This window comes from Prunus avium, chromosome 7 (assembly GCF_965620075.1).
Source record: "Prunus avium chromosome 7, drPruAviu1.hap1.1, whole genome shotgun sequence".
NCBI classification, from domain to species: Eukaryota; Viridiplantae; Streptophyta; class Magnoliopsida; order Rosales; family Rosaceae; genus Prunus; species Prunus avium.
Window position 1 is genome coordinate 19373879 of NC_142290.1, and position 22143 is coordinate 19396021.

A 22143-nucleotide genomic window follows, 5' to 3' on the forward strand; every position below is an offset into this window, starting at 1 on the left:
ACAAGGGATCCGATAGTGACTCGTGCAACAGCGATTAGAAAGTCGGGTCCCCACAAGAGAACTCCTTATGAAGACGTCAATGTGTTGAAAGCTAAAGCAAATGCAAAAACCCGACAAGTAATTGCTCACGAGCGGATTATGAAGAGATTAAATGTCGGTCCATTCCGGATGAACAACGATATTTCTGAAGATGATAAAGATCTACTAAGTTTTGCATTTTGTTGCAATCCATTAGATCCAAATGTTTGGAGGTATACCCTGAACCAAATTTGTGAAATTAATTTTTATATGTGTTGTCATAATGACATAACAACAATTGATTAGAACACTTATTTTTTCTGTTTAACAGTGAACTACTCGTTAACACTGGTGCTGTAGCTATAAATCGTTGCCATTTTGGAAGCCTTGCCCTTGGGTCGCCTCTCTTTGATGATGTAAGGACTATGAATCGAATATATATTTAACTACTCATTAGTATATGTTTAGAATGTCGGTACTAGGATGCTAACAATCGTGTCTTATCTTGTAATAGGTAATCAATGTAATGGCAGAATATTTATATGATACCACCTCCACAAAGTGGTTTCTACCTACGTATTTTTGGTCGGTAAGTAAATGGATAAGATTAATTAAGGATATTTTTTGGTTAAAGGTGATATGTTATATCTCATAAAATATAGGACGGCGCCAAGTTTGTACGTCCCAGTGATCGTATGACGTCATGTGCTAGGACACACAAGCTTTGTCATCTCGCAAGATTTAATGGCCGACTAAAGGATTGCATGGAGGTGAGTTTCGTATGCAAGCTCCAATAATATCAATTATCGGTGATAATGAACGTACCACTTTTTTGCAGATATATATTCCGATGCACGATGACGTCATTGGTCACTGGTATCTTTTGGTTTGTGACATTTTCCATAAGAAAGCTGAAATTTGGGACAGTTTACCTGATGCGCGTCACAATAAGAAACGCGAGAACGATTGCCATATTACTGTAAGTGGAGAAGCTTTTGTTCAATGCAATTATACGTATTTCTTTTGCTAAATGTTACTAATGTCGACTATGTTCTTGTGTATGCAATAGTTGTGGTACCTAAACTTTGTTTTTCATGATGACATATTATCGGTATTTGGGACGGGGTGGACGTTCTCCTCCTTTTCTGTTGTGTCCCCATTGGATGCCAATCCCGTCCAACCTAATGGTGTGGATTGTGGCATTTTTGTCATAAGACACATGCAATATTATCGTCAATTGTGGCATGACCGGGTATGCATTGCGCATGTGTTATTTTTATGGTAAAAATGATTAATACGTAATGAAACTCTAAATATTTTTTTTTTTGGGTTGCAGTACGACTCTAATGTACAACGAATGCGACTTGCTATTGAGTTGCTCCGAAATTAAAAAAATCAATTGCGTGATGTGATAATACGTGAAACATTGAAAGTGATGGAAAATGCATATGATTTTATGGCGAAGGGGAACAAGATTGGTAATGTTGAGGTTAAAGACAAGGATGTGGCGGATGTCACCATCAGAAGAAAGAGGGTTTATAATCGGAAACAAAAAAAATCAGCGGTGACTATACCAGAAATACGTACAGGTCGCGGTCAGCCTAGACCTCGGCGCCGCTAACAAGGTTGGGTAATGGGACTCTAATGACTGACCAGTATATATTTTTGTGACCTTAGATCTAATGCTGTGATGGTATTGGTTTTGGTGCATGCCCTATATTTTTGGAAGGAGGGTCGCCATGGTATAACATGACAACTTTTTTATTTTTTGTAAAGTGGTTTTCAAAGGATTATGACCATGGTTGGGTAGGACACCTTTTTTTGTACAACTAGGTCGAATGTCCTATTTGGTGTCATTTTTCGGTTTCCATATTATAGATTATGACTAGCACAGGGTGTCAAAATGCAATTTGGTGAAGTTAATATGTTAACTTTGTTGGGTAACCATATGTACGAACAATTGATGAAGTTAATATGTTAACTTTATTTTGTGCTGCAGCCTTGGTTCTGTTTTGGTGTTCCAGCGGATTTACCATATTGGGTGACAGTAATTGCCAGATCAGGGAACTGTAATTTATTGTTTCTGGATTCCAATTGCATTACAATGTCCAATTACTGCCTCCTGTTTGGCAATTGACAAACAGTACCTATGTATTTGTAATTCAAATGTGCGAAATCCTACTGCCCGCTTGGTAATTGGTAAACTACAGTGTGCAATTCCAGCCTCCTGTTCGATCTTTCTCCCTTTCCATGATTGAAGTACCTAAAAGAAAAAACAATGACTTTTAGTTCAAATCACACTAAAACGTAAATAAAATACTTTTGTTACTTTATATTTAAATATGAACAAAATAAATGACCACATCGCATTATGTAAAACCCCAAGTATTGTAATTCACAAATGTAAGGATATCGTTTACTAATTTGTGGAATGCCTAACTCATTCAATCCACCCCTTATACTTCTCCACAATGTCCCTGTATTTTATCTTGGTATTAATCAGGCTTGCAATGGGGGTCCCAAATAGCCTCACTACCTCCTTAGGCTTTTTGTGGGCCTCCATGTCATATTTTAAAGGCTTCCCACAAACGGGTAAACTTGTGATCGCACTAAAGGCCTTCGGGGTCATTGTCAGTTCCCCAACCTCATCGAGATGGAATGTATGTGTGGTGTCCAACCAACGCTTTGCCAATGCTGAAATGAGGTGTTTGTCTCTCCTTCCCTTTCGCGCAAATAAATTTGCGAACTCAGAAAATCCCGCTGCTTTGAATTTGTCTTTCACTGGAACAGGCAAATGATTTTGAAACCATAAACCACATAGTTTGTCATTGCCGCATCCCTTAATATGGGTACCCGAATTCTCCAAGTTTCCAAAATTTAATCAATCACAACAACACTTTCCATGCAACATATTTAGAAAACTGTCCATGCAGTTGGTGTTACACATATTCAATTGGCAAACAGTAATCCGGTAATTGCATTTGTGAAATCTAATTGGATCAATGGAAAGCAGAAAAATAAGTACGGAAAAACTAAACATACTCCCTAAACTCAATCAAATGTCCAAGGATTTACTTAGCAAGCACTTGGATTAATGGAACACAAAAAAAAAAAGTAAGCATACTCAACAAACTTGAAATGCAATTGTATTTACAAATCTTCAATTGGCAGACAGAAAGCAGGTAATTGAATATGTCAAATGTAATTGCATAAGTGAAGTGCACAAAAATTAGTTGAGCAAAACTAATCATACTCCCAACAGTCAATCAAATTGCAAAGGATTTACTTAGCACGCAACGGGATTCAGTGAACATACTTTCCTAATGATGCTTATAAAACAAACATATAAATAAAAAATAGCCACCTAATTCACAAAAATTACCAATATCTACCTTGTAAGATAAATGGTCAGTGACTTTGACATGTAGCACAGGATTGGATGCTTTGTGATTCTTGTGTACGTATCGTCTCACCCCGAACAATGGGTGATCTGCAGGGCTTTGGTGTTTTGGTTCGGAACCTTGCCCTTACTCAGTAGTTACAATAGAATTGCTGTTGTTTCCCTGTGCTTTTTTCCGAGGGGGCACCCCACTACTTTTCTTACCCTTGAGTTTGCAACGTGCCTCGGAAGTTGCCTTGTCGTTGGCCATGTGCTCCCTCCCAATACCCTCCTATGTTTAACCCATCAATTTAATTAAGCAAAAAAAAAAAAAAAAAAAAAAAAAAAAAAAAAAAATATATATATATATATATATATATATATATTACATAAAAAGATCGAGAGAGAGAGAGAGATAGAGAGAGAGAGAGAATTGGAAAAAGAACAAAATGAAGAAGTGAATGACCCAAAAAAAAAAAAAGTCAAGGAAAAAGTAATAACAAAACAACGAAACAATACAAATTTGAGAGAAATGACTGTGCGAGTTGTTTTTTATCACACCAAACAGACAACACAAAAGGCACTCATGCGGCCTCCAAACCCAAAAATGTTTGAACTGATCACCATCCTCACCATACCAAAAAAAGGAGGATACTGACAGGACCCGACCCAAATTCCACTTTGGAATCCGAGCCGGACCCTGTTTGTGTCCGACACCTGGCAAGTGCCGGGCACAAGTGACCTAATTGCCCTTTCCAGTCAACTTTCAACATAAAACTGGGGTTTGACTTCTGCCGAAAAATTAGCAGAGTCTCCCCTGCAATTAGACCAATCCCAAACTTACACCTATCAGACATGCATATAAAATAATATACACCAACTGCCAGCATACAAAAATTTACATACTAACAGTTAGACAAGTGTTCTAGGGCAATATCAGAGCTCTACACAGATTAGGTTACAAGTATAAAATAATTAAACAAAACCCTACTTTGTCAAGGAAGCTGGCGGAAGATGAACTCGGCCCGGTGGTGGCTCATTGTGCACGCTTACTGCCTGGGGGCGCAAAACATTAAAAGGGTGAGTGGACCAAAAACAAAGCGTTAGAAAATAGTATTAGAACATACTAACCCCTCTGTAAAAACAGTTATAAAACTATATCATTTTCTTATTTATACTCGTACTAAAATCAATGCATTTCTATTTATATCTAAGAGCCAATCATACACTTAATCAAACATTAAGTCTTATATAAATATACGTACAGAAATCAATGCAAGCGTGTATATATATATATATATAAACAATCACACACTTGATTAAAACGTTAAATCCTTGAAAGCATTGAAATCAACTTTTAAATCTACCACCTAGGTGTACCCATTTAGTAATCCATCAATTCCTTATAATCCGTCAATTCCTTTAATTTCCGTCAATTCCTTTATAATCCGTCAATTCCATTCTCGTGCCACAGGAGTGACACGTCCTAGCAGACCTCGGGAAACACAAAGTCAACCCAAGCCGCAATCCTAGCAGAATTCAGGGGACACTTGGTCGGCCTGATCCGCATTCCTCACACCCACGGTTTGGGCGTCCCCGAAAATCGTGGGGCGGTGTCTAGCATGCTGACTTACCCGAAGGCAACTGGATGTCCGTCGACATCAATATAACCGAAGGCAACATAATTTTATTCCGAAGGCAACTTTATTTCCGAGGCAACATTTATTATACTGAAGGCAACCTTGGGTACCTATGGTGGCTTAAAATAAATGTATATATATATATATAATTCTTGAAAAAGATTAAAGTTGATAAAACTACTTATAAAACTATTCCTTAAATCCTGCTGCCATTTAATCTGATAATACCTCAGTTCTAACTTTCCAAATCCCTTTTTAAATGTTCCACTAGGCAGCACATAAATAAACAGAAATATTTAAATCTATCAAGTCATGCTAGGAAAGCTGTATTCAGTAAAACTTATTCAAGATCAAATAATGAAATTAAAATGCATAAAACGTTTATAAAACAAACAGTCCACTCACAGATACTCTGAGCTAGCTGGAACCTTTGAAGGTCCCTCCTGCGGGTCACCTGGTGCCCGGGTGCCTGTATAACCATCATAATATTTTATTAAAAACTCTGCTCAGTAATATAATATTAAATTAAAAACCCTGACCCCCGGCTCCTAAAAATGCGTGCATCACTTTAAAGGTCATTCCTATGTCCACACTCACTTTCCTCTCAGTGGACACGATTTAAAAGTACCTAGGGACTCAAAAGCGATAAAATCCCCAAAAGTCAACTCGGGACCCCGTGGGGTCCACGACCTCAGAATTCCGATCCGATCATTCCTAGAGGTTCCAATAGGCCTAGGACACATGTCCCAAGAGTTTGGTCTCGATCGGATGGTCGGATTGCTCACAATTGTACGATCGGACTAATGAATGATTTTCCGTAAACCTAGTCCTAGGGTTGGCTTTTTCGGAGTATCCGGGACTCCGATTGACGATCCGTCGAATCCTACACGATCATTAAAATACCTAGATCAACATCCTCCAGTTTGGCTATGATCCAACGGTCCGAACGTATTGAACCCGAAAAACGCACACTATGCGAGATCCGTTCGGGGTTCAAACGTTATCCGAATTGAGATCCGCGAAAACCTGCGCGCTCGTGAGGACACGAGGATCGTTCTGGGACCAAGAATGGGCCCTGCTACCTGGCCCACGCGCCGCCCTCGCGCCGGCCGCGCGTGGGTGTGCCTAACAATTTCCGGCGACCGGAAAATCTCTAAACCGCCGGCCCAAACTCCTAGTCTAGGTAAAACACCAAATTTGCAACCACTTTTGTTCTTGGACTAAGGCCAAAAAGTGACCGGAAGTGACTGATTCCGGCATCCTAAGCTCGGCAGAAACTTAACTTGAAAATTAACCTCTTAATCCTCAAAATCTCTCCAATCCTACCCAACCATCAGCTAGAGCATGAGAATCAGTCGAAAAACCATACCTAATTCGTCCGATTTGGTGGCCGGCGTTGCTGGTGGTGGCTGGGAGGAGGGGTGATGTCGGCTGGAAAACCAGAGAGGGGAAGATGTCGCGAGGAAGAAGAGAGAGTGAGGAGAGAGAAAGGGAGGGTCTAATTTTAAAATCTGATTTTTTTTCCAAAATTTCAATTTTGCCCTTTTTCGTATTTTGATCGTATTATCTTCAATACGACTCGGAATTGAGCCCATTACGTGTCTACGGACTCGTTTTGTCGTGCTCTATGCAATGGTACAAGTGGATTTTCCAAATTCTTTCTCGATCAAAAAGTCAACTTAAAACCTAATAAATTATTCCGAGGGTAGTTTAGTCTTTTCCTTCATTAAATTAATAGTTAAATAATAATTAAGGTTTGGGTTGTTACAATCTACCCCCCTTATGAAAATTTCGTCCTCGAAATTTACGTACCTGTCACTCGAAGAGGTAAGTATACTGAGCCAGCACCTGTTCTTCAGGTCCCCAAGTGGCCTCTTCCACATCGTGACTCCTCCACAAGACCTTCACTAGTGGAATCTCTCTAGATCGAAGCAGTTGCATCTTCCGATCCATAATCTGAACAGGCTGCTCCACATAACTTAAATCATCCTTCCACTTTTTGGGTTGTTCTTCCAAGACATGGGATGGGTCTGAAATATACTTTCGGAGCATGGATACGTGAAATACATCATGTAGACGGGAAAGATCTGCTGGAAGTCCAGTCTGTAAGCTACTGGGCCCACACGCTAAACATTCTCATATAGCCCAACATAGTGATGGCTTAGTTTTCCTCGTTTCCCAAATCTCACTATGCCTTTCCAAGGCGACAATTTCAAAAAAATACCCAGTCACCAACCTCAAACTGAAGATCTTTCCTCCTGTTATTTGCATGACTCTTTTGTCTTTCTTGGGCCACCTTGAGCATTTCTCTAATTGTTTCTACATGTTTCATTGTCCTTTCAACATCCCCAGATACCCGTAACTTGTGCTCGCCCACTTCATCCCAATACAAAGGCGTTCTACAATGTTTCCCGTACAAGGCATCAAATGGTGACATTCCTATACTCTCCTGAAAACTGTTATTATAGACAAACTCCATGAGTGGCAATTTCTCATCCCAGTTACCCCGAAACTGCAATGCACAAGCTCTCAACATATTTTCTAAAGTCTGAATCATCCTTTTAGACTGACCATCTGTCTGGGGGTGGAACGCAGTTCCGAACTGCAGCTGGGTCTCAAATGCCTCCTGTAACTTCATCCAAAAACGGGACGTGAACCGAGGACCTCTATCGGAAATAATGGATACTGATGCTCCATGGAGTCTCACTATCTCATCAATAAAAATCTTGGCCAACTTATTCAAGGTATAGTTTGCTCTCATCGGCAGAAAGTGAGCTGACTTAGTGAGTCGATCCACAATTACTCATATTCCATCATCCTTGTCCTTTGTCCGAGGAAGTTTGAACACAAAATTCATAGTAATGTGCTCCCATTTCCACTCGGGAATCGAAAGTGGTTGCAACAATCCGAATGGTTTCTGCCACTCTGCCTTGACTGGCCGACAAATTAAACACCTACCGACGTACTCTGCAATCTGTTTCTTCCAGAAAGGCCACCAATAATGCTCTCAGAGTACGATACATCTTGGTGTGGCCAAGGTACATGGCAAAGGCCGAGCAATGGGCCTCCTCAAGAATTTCCCTTTTTAAGGTCTCATCCTCAGGAACATACAATCTTGTTCCTACCATCAAAGTCCTATCATTCCTTACTGAGTAATATGTCCTGGTGCCATTCTCAACCTCTAATCTCAGTATACGAACTAGTGGATCTTGAGACTGAGCTTTACTTAATCGCTCCACTAGCACTGGTTTCACATTGAGAGTAGCTAACAGTGCTCCTTGATCATCCATACCTAGCCCAACTCTCAATTTCCTCCTTTCCACCAACTATGGCAGACACCTCCCTCGAAAATGAGGTACCGATCCCGAGAACTTCCTGCTGAGGATATCAGCTACCATATTTACTCTCCCTGGGTGATGCTCGATAATTCCCTCATAGTCTTTCATAACTCTAGCCATCTCCTTTGCCTCAAGTTCAGTTCCCTCTGGGTGAACAGATACTTCAACTCTTAAGATCCTTAAATGTCTAGCACGTTTCCCCATAAAGATAGTGTCGTCAAAACTTCAGAGCAAACACTACCGCGGCAAGTTCCAAATCAGGAGTAGGATAGTTCAACTCATGCTTCTTAAATTGCCTAGAAGCATAAGCGATTACCCTACCATGCTGTATCAGCACACAACTTAATCCTTGTCGGGATACGTTACTGTATTTTACGAAGTTTCCTGTCTCGTCCGGAAGTGTTAATACCGGAGCGGTGGTCAACCTGTTCTTGAGTTCGTTAAAACTCTCTTCACACTCATCTGACCATTCCAATTGACGCATTTTCTTGTCAAACGAGTGAGAGTTGTCGCTATAGTAGAGAAACCCTCCACAAAGCGACGAAAGTAACCTGTTAACCCCAGGAAACTCCGTATCTCAGTAACATTGGTTGGTCGTGGCCAATACACTACTGCCTCAACTTTCTAGAGATCCACAAAAATACCTTCTGCAGAAAACACGTGCCCCAAGAAGCTCACTCTGTCCAACCAAAACTGACACTTGCTGAACTTGGCACACAACTATTTCTGCCTCAAAGTCTTCAGCACACCTTCCAAGTGCTATATGTGCGCTTTTTGACTTGTGGAGTATACCAAGATATGGTCTATGAACACAATCACAAAGTGATCCAAGCAACGTCGGAACACTCTGTTCATGAGATCCATAAACGCAGCTAGCGCTTTGGTAAATCCAAATAGCATCACCAGGAACTCATAGTGCCCAAACCTTGTCCGAAAAGCTATCTTAGGCACAACTTCCTCTCTGATCGGTAACTAATGATATTTAGATATCAGATCAATCTTAGCAATTACCTTGGCACCCTTCAGCTGATCAAACAAATCATCTATTCGTGGTAACGGATACCAATTCTTTACTGTGACCTTATTCAACTGCCTGTAGTCACTACACAATCTCATGGTGCCATCCTTCTACCCAACACTAAAACTGGAGCACCCCATGGAGAGAAACTGGGTTGGATGAAACCCTTATCCACCAGCTCCTGTAACTAAGTCTTTAACTCCCTTTCCTCTGCTGGTGCCATTCTGTACGGCGCCTGAGAAATGGGATTCGTACCCGGAACGAGCTCAATAGTGAACTTAATCTCCCTGTGAGGTGGTAAACCTTGAGATCCTCTGAAAGCACATCTGGCAATTCCTGTACCACTGGAATATCCTCCAACCTCAATCCATTATCCCGGGTATCGATAATGTGCACCAAGTATCCTGAACATCCTTTCCTGAGCAACTGTCTTGCCATCATAGCTGAAATGAGGCAAGATGAAAGGACTCAGTGTTCACCTAAACGTCCCCTCAGGTCTTCCGGGACTACGGAACATGATCTCTTTCCGAAAACAACCTACAGAGGCATAGTGTTTGGCTAACCAATCCATCCCCAAAATGACATCTAAGTCCACTATCTCCAGGGAAAATTAGATTTGCCTCCAGGAATACGTTTCTCAGCACCTCTAGCTGCACCACTTCCAGAGCGGTTCCCAGAACTACCACTCTGGTTTGATACTCCATTAGAACAACTCCAGGTCGAAAACCTTCATAACTGCGGCCACTAGATGATCCAGAACTAAAACTGCCCCCCCTTGGATGACCCCTGACAGGGACCACCCATCTCAAACTATCGCCTACGGAAATCACCCCGTGCTCGGACCATCATCTGGCTGCTTCCAATCAGTGAGGCAGACAAGACCAAATCTCCAAAATTGGTCAGCCACTGGTTAATCTTAATGTCTCGAATGGAAGCCTTCAACCTTTTTGTAAACAGTTGACACTTCTTCCTTTCAATATCTACCAATGGAGTACAATACTTAGATAACTCGTGAAACTTCTGTTCGTACTCCATTACCGTCATCCCACTCTGTTTTAGCTGCAGAAACTCTTCCATCTGCATACTCTGATATGCGAGTGGATAGAACTACACAACAAACTCTGCTCTGAAATCCAACCATTTAATGGTTGTTGGGTTCAGATATCTCCTCCTGATTGATTCTCACAAATATCTAACATTTCTGGCCAAAAAGAAAGTGGCCAGGGTCACCCTGTGATCCTGTGGAACGGCCAACACCTCCATAATCCACTCTATCCACTATATCCACTCCTCAGCTACTGGTGGGTCACCATCGCCCTCAAAATCAGTGACCCCTAACCTTTTAACCTGATTTACGTAGCTCGGAGAAGAATCTCCGGATGGCCCAGTTCTGGATAGGGCCTGAGTCAACGACTCCAACAAATGACTGTTCTACCGGTTCGAGTACCGGTGCAAAAATAGAAAATTCCTCTAGCTCGGGCGAGGGATTCTATTCCTGAAGTCGGGACAATTGTCTAGCCCCTGTCCTAGTGCCACCACGCTTAGGGCCCATAATCCTGTCAAAAGAAGTGACATTCCTTAAAACCGAGATGCACCTATAGTGCGGAGTCTACAGGAAGTTAACCTAATGCTCTGATACCAAGTTAACCTAATGCTCTGATAAAACTGGGGTTTGACTTCTGCCGAAAAATTAGCAGAGTCTCCCCTGCAATTAGACCAATCCCAAACTTACACCTATCAGACATGCATATAAAATAATATACACCAACTGCCAGCATACAAAAATTTACATACTAACAGTTAGACAAGTGTTCTAGGGCAATATCAGAGCTCTACACAGATTAGGTTACAAGTATAAAATAATTAAACAAAACCCTACTTTGTCAAGGAAGCTGGCGGAAGATGAACTCGGCCCGATGGTGGCTCATTGTGCACGCTTACTGCCTGGGGGCGCAAAACATTAAAAGGGTGAGTGGACCAAAAACAAAGCGTTAGAAAATAGTATTAGAACATACTAACCCCTCTGTAAAAACAGTTATAAAACTATATCATTTTCTTATTTATACTCGTACTAAAATCAATGCATTTCTATTTATATCTAAGAGCCAATCATACACTTAATAAAACATTAAGTCTTATATAAATATACGTACAGAAATCAATGCAAGCGTGTATATATATATATATATATATATATATATATATATATATATATATATATATATATATATAAACAATCACACACTTGATTAAAACGTTAAATCCTTGAAAGCATTGAAATCAACTTTTAAATCTACCACCTAGGTGTACCCATTTAGTAATCCGTCAATTCCTTATAATCCGTCAATTCCTTTAATTTCCGTCAATTCCTTTATAATCCGTCAATTCCATTCTCGTGCCACCGGAGTGACACGTCCTAGCAGACCTCGGGAAACACAAAGTCAACCCAAGCCGCAATCCTAGCAGAATTCAGGGGACACTTGGTCGGCCTGATCCGCAATCCTAGCAGAATTCAGGGGACACTTAGTCGGCCTGATCCGCAATCCTAGCAGAATTCAGGGGACACTTGGTCGGCCTGATCCGCAATCCTAGCAGAATTCAGGGGACACTTGGTCGCCCTGATCCGCATTCCTCACACCCACGGTTTGGGCGTTCCCGAAAATCGTGGGGCGGTGTCTAGCATGCTGACTTACTCGAAGGCAACTGGATGTCCGTCGACATCAGTATAACCGAAGGCAACATAATTTTATTCCGAAGGCAACTTTATTTCCGAGGCAACATTTATTATACTGAAGGCAACCTTGGGTACCTATGGTGGCTTAAAATAAATGTATATATATATATATATAATTCTTGAAAAAGATTAAAGTTGATAAAACTACTTATAAAACTATTCCTTAAATCCTGCTGCCATTTAATCTGATAATACCTCAGTTCTAACTTTCCAAATCCCTTTTTAAATGTTCCACTAGGCAGCACATAAATAAACAGAAATATTTAAATCTATCAAGTCATGCTAGGAAAGCTGTATTCAGTAAAACTTATTCAAGATCAAATAATGAAATTAAAATGCATAAAACGTTTATAAAACAAACAGTCCACTCACAGATACTCTGAGCTAGCTGGAACCTTTGAAGGTCCCTCCTGCGGGTCACCTGGTGCCCGGGTGCCTGTATAACCATCATAATATTTTATTAAAAACTCTGCTCAGTAATATAATATTAAATTAAAAACCCTGACCCCCGGCTCCTAAAAATGCGTGCATCACTTTAAAGGTCATTCCTATGTCCACACTCACTTTCCTCTCAGTGGACACGATTTAAAAGTACCTAGGGACTCAAAAGCGATAAAATCCCCAAAAGTCAACTCGGGACCCCGTGGGGTCCACGACCTCAGAATTCCGATCCGATCGTTCCTAGAGGTTCCAATAGGCCTAGGACACATGTCCCAAGAGTTTGGTCTCGATCGGATGGTCGGATTGCTCACAATTGTACGATCGGACTAATGAATGATTTTTCGTAAACCTAGTCCTAGGGTTGGCTTTTTCGGAGTATCCGGGACTCCGATTGACGATCCGTCGAATCCTACACGATCATTAAAATACCTAGATCAACATCCTCCAGTTTGGCTATGATCCAACGGTCCGAACGTATTGAACCCGAAAAACGCACACTATGCGAGATCCGTTCGGGGTTCAAACGTTATCCGAATTGAGATCCGCGAAAACCTGCGTGCTCGTGAGGACACGAGGATCGTTCTTGGACCAAGAATGGGCCCTGCTACCTGGCCCACGCGCCGGCCGCGCGTGGGTGTGCCTAACAATTTCCGGCGACCGGAAAATCTCTAAACCGCCGGCCCAAACTCCTAGTCTAGGTAAAACACCAAATTTGCAACCACCTTTGTTCTTGGACTAAGGCCAAAAAGTGACCGGAAGTGACTGATTCCGGCATCCTAAGCTCGGCAGAAACTTAACTCGAAAATTAACCTCTTAATCCTCAAAATCTCTCCAATCCTACCCAACCATCAGCTAGAGCATGAGAATCAGTCGAAAAACCATACCTAATTCGTCCGATTTGGTGGCCGGAGGAGGGAGTTTGAGGGATTTGAAAATCGGAGAAAATCTGCCGCGATTTTCTGGTTCTCTCCAGCGATTCGTGGCGGCAGGCGGCGGGGGAGGACGTCGAGCAAGGAGGCTGGGGAGTCGCCAGTCTGATCTAGGCTGGCCGGCGTCGCTGGTGGTGGCTGGGAGGATGGGTGATGTCGGCTGGAAAACCAGAGGGGGGGAGATGTCGCGAGGAAGAAGAGAGAGTGAGGAGAGAGAAAGGGAGGGTCTGATTTTAAAATCTGATTTTTTTTCCAAAATTTCAATTTTGCCATTTTTCGTATTTTGATCGTATTATCTTCAATACGACTCGGAATTGAGCCCATTACGTGTCTACGGACTCGTTTTGTCGTGCTCTATGCAATGGTACAAGTGGATTTTCCAAATTCTTTCTCGATCAAAAAGTCAACTTAAAACCTAATAAATTATTCCGAGGGTAGTTTAGTCTTTTCCTTCATTAAATTAATAGTTAAATAATAATTAAGGTTTGGGTTGTTACAGATACGATGTCCACTGAATACCAAATCTAGCTAATAACAAACACACATGAGCAACCTTTTAAAACAACCTAATCAGGCCCTACAATAAAGCCACCCTCCAATCAGAAAACTAGCAAAAGATCGAATTTCCTCCTCAACATGCGTAACTAACTCTCTTTTGCTAGGGTGAGGCCACGAGCCTTAGCAAGAATATGTAGTTTCTGTCCAATTTGCTTATGATTATATGCATGCAGGTTTTCGAATTATTCATCGCTGGGTTAAACTATCTAAGTGTCTTGATGCTTGATCACCATTAGGATGTTTAGAAAAGTAATTTGATGCAGTTTTGGTCGGAGGTCGGTCCCTGAAATTGACGAAGGCTTCTTGTGATTAATATGTGCAAGTTCACTTAGGATGAATACCACGTCTTAAGGGTTGCATGGTTTTACAAAAGGTTTCACAGAACTTAATGAGTCATGTATGTTTAGATTTGATCTGAATACCACAGACGGATTGCATGTGTGATATACGCTCTATGTTGGGGGTCCAAGTAGGCATATATTAGGAATACCTAACCTTCGAAATATGCATGTATAGGTCATAAGTAATTGGGAGAACTATATAAAATTGCTAAGGTGACGGCGGATCCCTAGTGCTTTCTTAATTTGATTTCTAAAAACACAACTGTTTCTTTTGCTCTTAGTTTTAATTTTGCATGTTGCCTTATTTTTATTAGTTAAATTCGTTTTAATTTAAGGTTTTCAAATCAAACATCTCAATTTTCTCTTTTACAATAATTAATTAGAATTTGGTTTGATACGAGTTATTTAATAATCCCTGCGGAGAACTGATCGGTTCATAATTGTATATCATTTTGTACCCTTCTAGCTTATGATTTGGTTATGTTATTGAGTTAAACTTGTGCTTTTAATCCATTTTCTGTTTTGATAAGTCCATAATTTCATACACTTGCTTGCCTTCTTTACTTAGTGATTTTTCTTAGTTTCTCTTTATTTTGAGTCACTTACCTCTATTTGTGTGTTTTGTAGGTTAAGATAGCAAGAGATCACATTTGATGCAATCCATGCATGTTAAGGGCTGATTGGCAAAGAGCAAGAGCTTAAAGACAAAACCAAAGTTGGGCCACACTTCTTGTCAGTCCAGTTTCGTAAGTCACCTTGCAGGTCTCATTTCAGCAATCTGCACAACTCGGATGAGAAGACATTCTTCATAAAAGTTGTTCCATTGGGTGTCTAGTATAACATATCCAAAATTCAGCCCAATTGAACATATGTGGAGTCCTTAGCCCGTCCAACACTGAACCATGCTCAGGAGGATTTGCAGCTGCCAGCTTTGAGCCTTGTCTCCTCCTTTAAGCCATGTGCCTCACCCATGCTGCAACTGACTTTGGATCCAACATAATGAGTGAAGTGGGGAGGCATTCCAGCTATGAAATTCTAAAGGAGCAAGTTGGTACATGCTGGAGCTATTATAGAGAAAGCATGTGCATGCATGTAAAGCAAAGAAATGAAATGAAGTCAATTCCAGTCTCTGTTCGGCTGCCAACTTGCAAGGCCCAAAACGCACACTTCTACTGCTCCTATGGGAATACTTTCTTCATAGAAGTTGTTCCAATGGGTGTCTAGTATAACATATCGAAATTTGAGCACCATTGGATACGTTTTGAAACCTCTGGCCTTCCTACACCAAGACTGGTTCAGAAAACTCGTTTTTCAGCAACCAAAAGGCAACCACATGGGTTGGCAGCAAAGGCAGCCACAACTGATCACCTTTGAACCCATGTGAAGATGCTTGAGGTGCAGCAAAAGATGAAGGATGGTGTGGGAGTTCATCATGATGTTCCTCCCTCTTAGCCCTATAAATAGAGAAGCCTTCAAACTTCAAAACACACCCCAAGGGGGGGAGCTCTCAAACACTTCTCTAGAGCTCCCTTCCCTTCTCTCCCTCAAATTCTCTTAGTTTCCTTTCTAGTTTTCAATTGTTGTAATGAAATATTTGTGCTGAAATTCTCCTTAAGTTTTTCAAGTTCTACTTTACTTTTATTTGTAATGTACATTCTTTCTTAAGTATTCAAGTTTAATTAGTTTCCAAGTTTCAATTATGATTTTTGTTCTTATTCATTATGCTTATAAGTTAATATGCTAGTTTGAATGATTGATCACCATTTAGGCTTGCATGTTAGCTATCTTGGTTTGAATTAAGAGTAGACACCATGCTTTAATTCGAATTGAACTATGAATAGGAAGAGTATGTATGGACATTCGACAACAGGGATTAGATACATGCTTGGTTGTTTAAATTGTTCTTCTATGCTTAATGGGTTCCTAATGCTTAGTTTTAGGTTAGACAACAAATGATCAAATTAGGGAATTAGGAACACAAGGTTATGACCAAACACCATGGCTTAATCATACTTTAGCTAGAATCAATCCGTTAATCTAATTGAACTTGGGAACTTATTTGCTTGAGTTATTTCATTCTTTCTTGTTTTATTTATTTTCTTTTTTTCATTTCTATTTTGTGTAGGGGAAACAAATTGGATCATTCAATCACCAATCCTCGTGGGATCGACCTCGCACTTACATATGCTATACTACCAAACGGCTCGTGCACTTGCGAGTATCACAAGTTGAGGATGCAGCTGAATCTATTTTGGTGCAGCTGAATTGAAGCAACAAGAACGACCTTGCGAGAATCATTTATACTACAATAACCTTGTCATTCTTGCAAGTTTTGTAGGAGTTTTAACCCTATTTGCGCAGGTACAAAAAAGCCTATCACCACCCTCCAATCAGAAAACTAGCAAAAGATCGAATTTCCTCCTCAACTATTATAATCTTTAATTTCCAATTTCTCACTGAAATTGCTACAATCACAAAGCACAGATGAGCACATTTAAAATTGCTAAGATGCACAGGCCGAAAGTAACAAAAAAATCCAAAGTAGGATAATGGAAGCTAAACAACTCCTATCACGTCCCCAATTGGTGTGAATGGAATTGCAATTCCAATGGCACAAGGGAGGCAAAGAGACACATACAACACATGTAAAAATAGAGCTGGAGTCATGTGCATAGGAGCTTAGAGACTCTTTACAGCATTTCGTCAAACAGTTGGTGGCCATCACTATGAGCCCAAACAAATTTAAACATAAAGTTTGGGAATGTACAAAAATTACAAAATACAAACACCATAAGAATTCAATAATTAATGAAAAACAATTACTCATTCTATTCTCTGGCATTTATGTAGATACAAGGATTAATTGAACAAAATCAAACAACAAGAATGAGAGAATTCGAAATTACCGTAGTAAAAATTTCAAAACCCTAACTTGAAGTTTCTGTACAAAGTAAGAGATACACTTGAAACCTTCAAGAATAGAGTCCAAAATCGGATTGCACTCGAAAAAAGAAGTTGACGATCAAGGGCGGAACTAGGAATTTTTCGACCGGTGGGCTAGCTAATTTTTTTTAACTAAAATACAACTATGCATTAAATCATATAAACCATGCTAATAGTATACATTAAATCAAATAAAAGTATAAACCACGTAAAGTATGCATTAAAAAATATGTTCAACAACATAATTAAAAGTGTACTTATTGAAGTTGTGCCCTGCGATCCTTGAGAGAATTGAAATCTTTTGTTATTACATCTGAATTGATATTGTCGGCAAGTTATTTTTCAATGTAGACAACCATAGAATCTGCTAGAAACTCATTCTCCATCTTGTTGCGAAGAGCTGTTTTAACAAGTTTCATAGCTGAAAAAGCTTGTTCAGTAGTTGCCGTAGAAACAGGGAGAGTTAGCACAAGACGGATCAACCCATCAATCAAATAATATCTTTCTGACCTTTTTGTTTCAACTAATCCTCGACATAATTTAGAGAGTGTAGACACTTTTTGAAGTACATGATGATGAGGTACATCTGCCTCGTAAAGTTTCAGCTGGCATCTCAAAATATGTAACTCTTTTGGAGTGAAATCTTGAGGATAAAATCTCTCTGCAAGGCTGCAAATTTTATCAATATCAAATGATTTAAAAGAATCACTAGGGTCCAAAGCTGAACTAAGAAAAAGAAGTTCCATTGCCCCTTCACTAAACCTACTATTCAACTCTGCCAATTGAAAATCTATTGCATCATTGAATATGTCAAAGTGGTAGTGATGCTCAACTGTAATATTGTCCTTTTGTTAACAAGAACGACCGGTTCCCACTTTATATTGAGCATTCATATCAGGCATATCAATGTCATGTTTCCTGCAAAACAAATCTACTTTCCCAATAAAAGTTTCCCAACCATTTAATCTCAATTTTCCAAGGACATCTTTTGTTGTACCAACTAGGTTCATAGCATTCACAATGTCTTGAGACTTATGTTGTAGTTCTCGATAAAGAATATCTGTGAGTCCCATAATTTCTTTCAATAGATGCAAGATGAATACAAATTCGAATTGCCTAATCGCATTGTATCCACCTGTAGCTTCCCCACGTAAGGAGCCTGTGGATCCATCCTCCTTTATATTCTCAAGAACTATACAAACTGCATCATACATTTCTATTAAATCACAAACAAAATCGTAATGAGAACTCCACTGAGTAGCTCCAGGTCGATGCAAGGTACCAATTTGATTAGCTCCTCTACCAGTCTCTCTTTCACCAGCAATCAACAGCTCTACAATATTCATTGATTGAGCAACTTGTAACTCAGTATGACGTTTTGGAGAAGCCCTAATGACATTGACAATTGAATTCAATGATGAAAAGAATAACCAAATTGTAGCCACTTCTTTTGATGCTGAAACTAATGCTAACTGTAGTTGATGAGCAAAACAGTGTACATAATATGCATATGGGCAATCTCTAAGAAATAATGCTTGTAGCCCATTCCATGCACCCTGCATATTACTAGCACCATCATAACCTTGACCTCTCATCTTGTCAATGCATAATTCATGGAGATCAAGTACTTTCTTGATCTCTTTTTGAAGTGTTGATGCAGTAGTGTCTTCAACCCACACAATGTCAAAAAAACGTTCACGTAGAAAACCATCATTATCAACAAATCTTAAAACAATAGCCATTTGCTCTCTATTTGACGTATCTTGTGATTCATCAACAAGGATACAAAAAGCAGCATGCCCAACTTCTTCACGAATTTTTTTTCTCACTTTGTTTGCGAGAATATTTAAAATCTCCTTTTGAATCTCTAAAACAACTCCAGCCACCTCATCATTAAACTTTGCTGTATGCTTGACCATTTCAATAAAATTTCCACGATTTTTAGAATCCAAAGATTCATCATGACCCCTAAAAGCACATGCCTGATATGTAAGCCACCGAACACACTTTATCGTTGTCTTGAGCCGTAACCGGTTTTTCAAAATGTCTTCCTTTGATTGTCGATTAATAACTTTGTCAACATGTTGAGACGGGTTCATCAAATCCTCCATACATCTTTCACAAGTATTATGCGATGAAGATGGACCTCCAACATGAGTCAAAAATACACAATTCTTTCCATCATTAACTCTCACTACTACAAAAATCGAAATAGACGACGGTAATCCACTGTCGTGTATTTGGTTTTTCAACCGTCGTGAAATCGAGCGACATCTTTTGATGCATAAAACCACGACGGTAAATCCCCGTCGTCTATTATTTGTAAAGACGACGCTTTTACTCAAAACCGTCGTCTATTATATGTAAATAGACGACGCTTTTACTCAAAACCGCCGTATATTATTAAGTAAAGACGACGTTTTTTTATAAAAAGGGTCGTCTATTATGAAGTAAAGACGACCCTTTTTATATGAAAATGGTCGTCTATTATGTGTAAAGACAACCCTTTTCATATAAAAAGGGTCGTCTATTATATGTAAAGACGACGGTTTTTTTTATAAAAAGGGTCGTCTATTATGAAGTAAAGACGACCCTTTTTATATGAAAATGGTCGTCTATTATGAAGTAAAGACGACCCTTTTCATATAAAAAGGGTCGTCTATTATATGTAAAGACGACGGTTTTTTTTATAAAAAGGGTCGTCTATTATTAAGTAAAGAACTATGTTTTATTATATCCAAAGACGTCGGTTTTGTTAAAAAGCCATCATCTATTAAATGTGAAGACGACGATTTCTTGAAATATTGTCGTCTATTAACTCTAAGACAACGATTTTTTAGTAAAACCGTCGTTGATTGTATATAAAAAGACGTTATGGTGTTAAAAGAGGTCATTGATAATATATACAGATGACGGTTTTTCCAATAAAACCATCGTTTTATTATCTTTAGTTTTTTGAAGAGTCAATAGTTATTACATAGTCAACCAATCTTTATTCTATTACATACATACTTCCTACCTATAATTAGAAATAACGGAGCTCACAAATTCTACTAATTTGATTTTAACTTCATCAAGTTGTTCTTGGGTTGACTTAGCTCTGCCTTCTTGCACATTTTCCAAGTTGTTGGTGTCGGAAAAGGAAAGACCTGCACGAAAGAGACCCCAATACTCTTAAACATAAACTTGTTTAGCAGTAACCTAACCTTAGCAAAAAGATCTATGCAGCTCTAGAATGACAGCAGAACACAATTGGCATAATTGGCAAAGTACCTGTTCTTGTGGTGGCACCATAACCTGTTCTTGTGGTGGCACCATAACAAATGAAAAATCAGAGATTCAGAAAATTAACAATGAAATTCCAAAATAATTAAAGTAAACAACAAAAACAAAAAGTATTTTGGACCTGATGATGTTGTCGGTCCAAAAACAAACGGATCTAGTGAGGGATGGGTATGTTTAGCCACATCTTCTTCGTCAGCTTCTTCTTGATTACGAAGGCCTTGTGGGACGGCTGTGCATATTTATAAAAAACCCAAATGAGAAACTCACTTAAATCCCACGAAATTAGCACAATACATGAACAAACATATATATATATATATATATATATATATATATATAGACCGATTTCCATAAGTCTTTCTAGATCAAGTCGCTGAGTTTGATGAGCGAGTTGAGTGCCTGAGAGCGAGATCTTCTTTGAAGAAAGTGAAGGTCGAGATCTTTCAAATCAAACCTTTCAACCAGCTTTGATTCTCAAATACAGAACCTCCCTCTACATCTTATGGATCTGCGAAGACCTCAATCTCTCAACTCCTTCATTGATATCGATTTTTTGATGATTTTGTAGAGAGTTTCATGAGGGTGTTTTAGAGAGTGCAGGAGGGTTTCAACGAGGGAGAGATAAGGTTTTCAGAGATGGGGGAAAATTTGAAAATTTGTCGAGCGTGAATTCACTTAAGTAGCCTTTTTTTAGCGTGTTTTAAAAGACGACGCTTGTTAATGAGAGATAAGGTTTTCAAAGACAGGTGAAAATTTGAAAATTTGTCGAGCGCGAATTCACTTAAGCGGCCATTTTTTAGCGTGTTTTAAAAGACGACGCTTTTAAAAAAAAACCGCCATCTTAACATATAATAGACGACCCTTTTTATATGAAAAGGGTCGTCTTTACTTCATAATAGACGACCCTTTTTATAAAAAAACCGTCGTCTTTACATATAATAGACGACCCTTTTTATATGAAAAGGGTCGTCTTTACTTCATAATAGACGACCATTTTCATATAAAAAGGGTCGTCTTTACTTCATAATAGACGACCCTTTTTATAAAAAAACCGTCGTCTTTACTTAATAATAGACGACTTTTTTTTTTAAAAAAGCGTCATCTTTACTTCATAATAGACGACCCTTTTTAAAAAAAAACCGTCATCTTTACATACTTCACAATAGACGACCCTTTTTTTATTTATACTTTCATTAAATACAACATAATAGTGTAAATATTTTAAATTGAAGATCAAATTGAGTCATTGTATTCATATAGGGTCAAGGAGTGTAGCTGTAAAAAATCATCAAAATCGGAGTTAAAATAACCGTTAAATCTTGATTTTTCGTTTATAACCGTCGAAATGTTTTGTACCGTTACTTGATCTCTGATTTTTTTTTTTTCCGATTTTTGGCGTATATGATCTCGATGTGTAAACAAACAAGTTTGACGGTTGGATTGTTGAAATTAGTTTCGTAGAATGTGTATGCCATCAAAACAATAATTCACTAACAATTAAGAGTTTATTTATACTTTT

The 22143-nt window shown here is 39.2% G+C and overlaps 1 protein-coding gene and 1 long non-coding RNA gene across 3 annotated transcripts; both read right to left on the reverse strand.

Moving 5' to 3' along the window:
- Positions 1 to 2044: 2044 nt before the first annotated feature.
- Positions 2045 to 13715, reverse strand: LOC110752171 (uncharacterized). 2 transcript variants are annotated; one of them, XR_015825665.1, is made up of 7 exons: positions 13453 to 13715; positions 12500 to 12563; positions 6407 to 11337; positions 5443 to 5506; positions 4389 to 4453; positions 3411 to 3689; positions 2045 to 2281 (listed from the first exon to the last, which is right to left on the reverse strand). It is a non-coding gene; the product is annotated as an uncharacterized LOC110752171 (long non-coding RNA). The 2 variants fall into 2 exon arrangements; XR_015825666.1 differs by having other exon boundaries at positions 2053 to 2281; positions 11273 to 11337; positions 13453 to 13709.
- Positions 13716 to 18190: 4475 nt separating this feature from the next.
- On the reverse strand, positions 18191 to 19450 carry LOC110752177 (uncharacterized). Its single transcript, XM_021952779.1, has one exon. The coding sequence runs from the start codon at positions 19448 to 19450 to the stop codon at positions 18191 to 18193; it is 1260 nt and encodes a 419-aa protein (XP_021808471.1).
- Between the last annotated feature and the right edge of the window lie 2693 nt (positions 19451 to 22143).

Excerpts from the sequence above, each read along its gene's own strand:
- LOC110752177 (XM_021952779.1), bottom strand. The coding sequence starts at position 19,450 with ATGGAGGATTTGATGAACCCGTCTCAACATGTTGACAAAGTTATTAAT.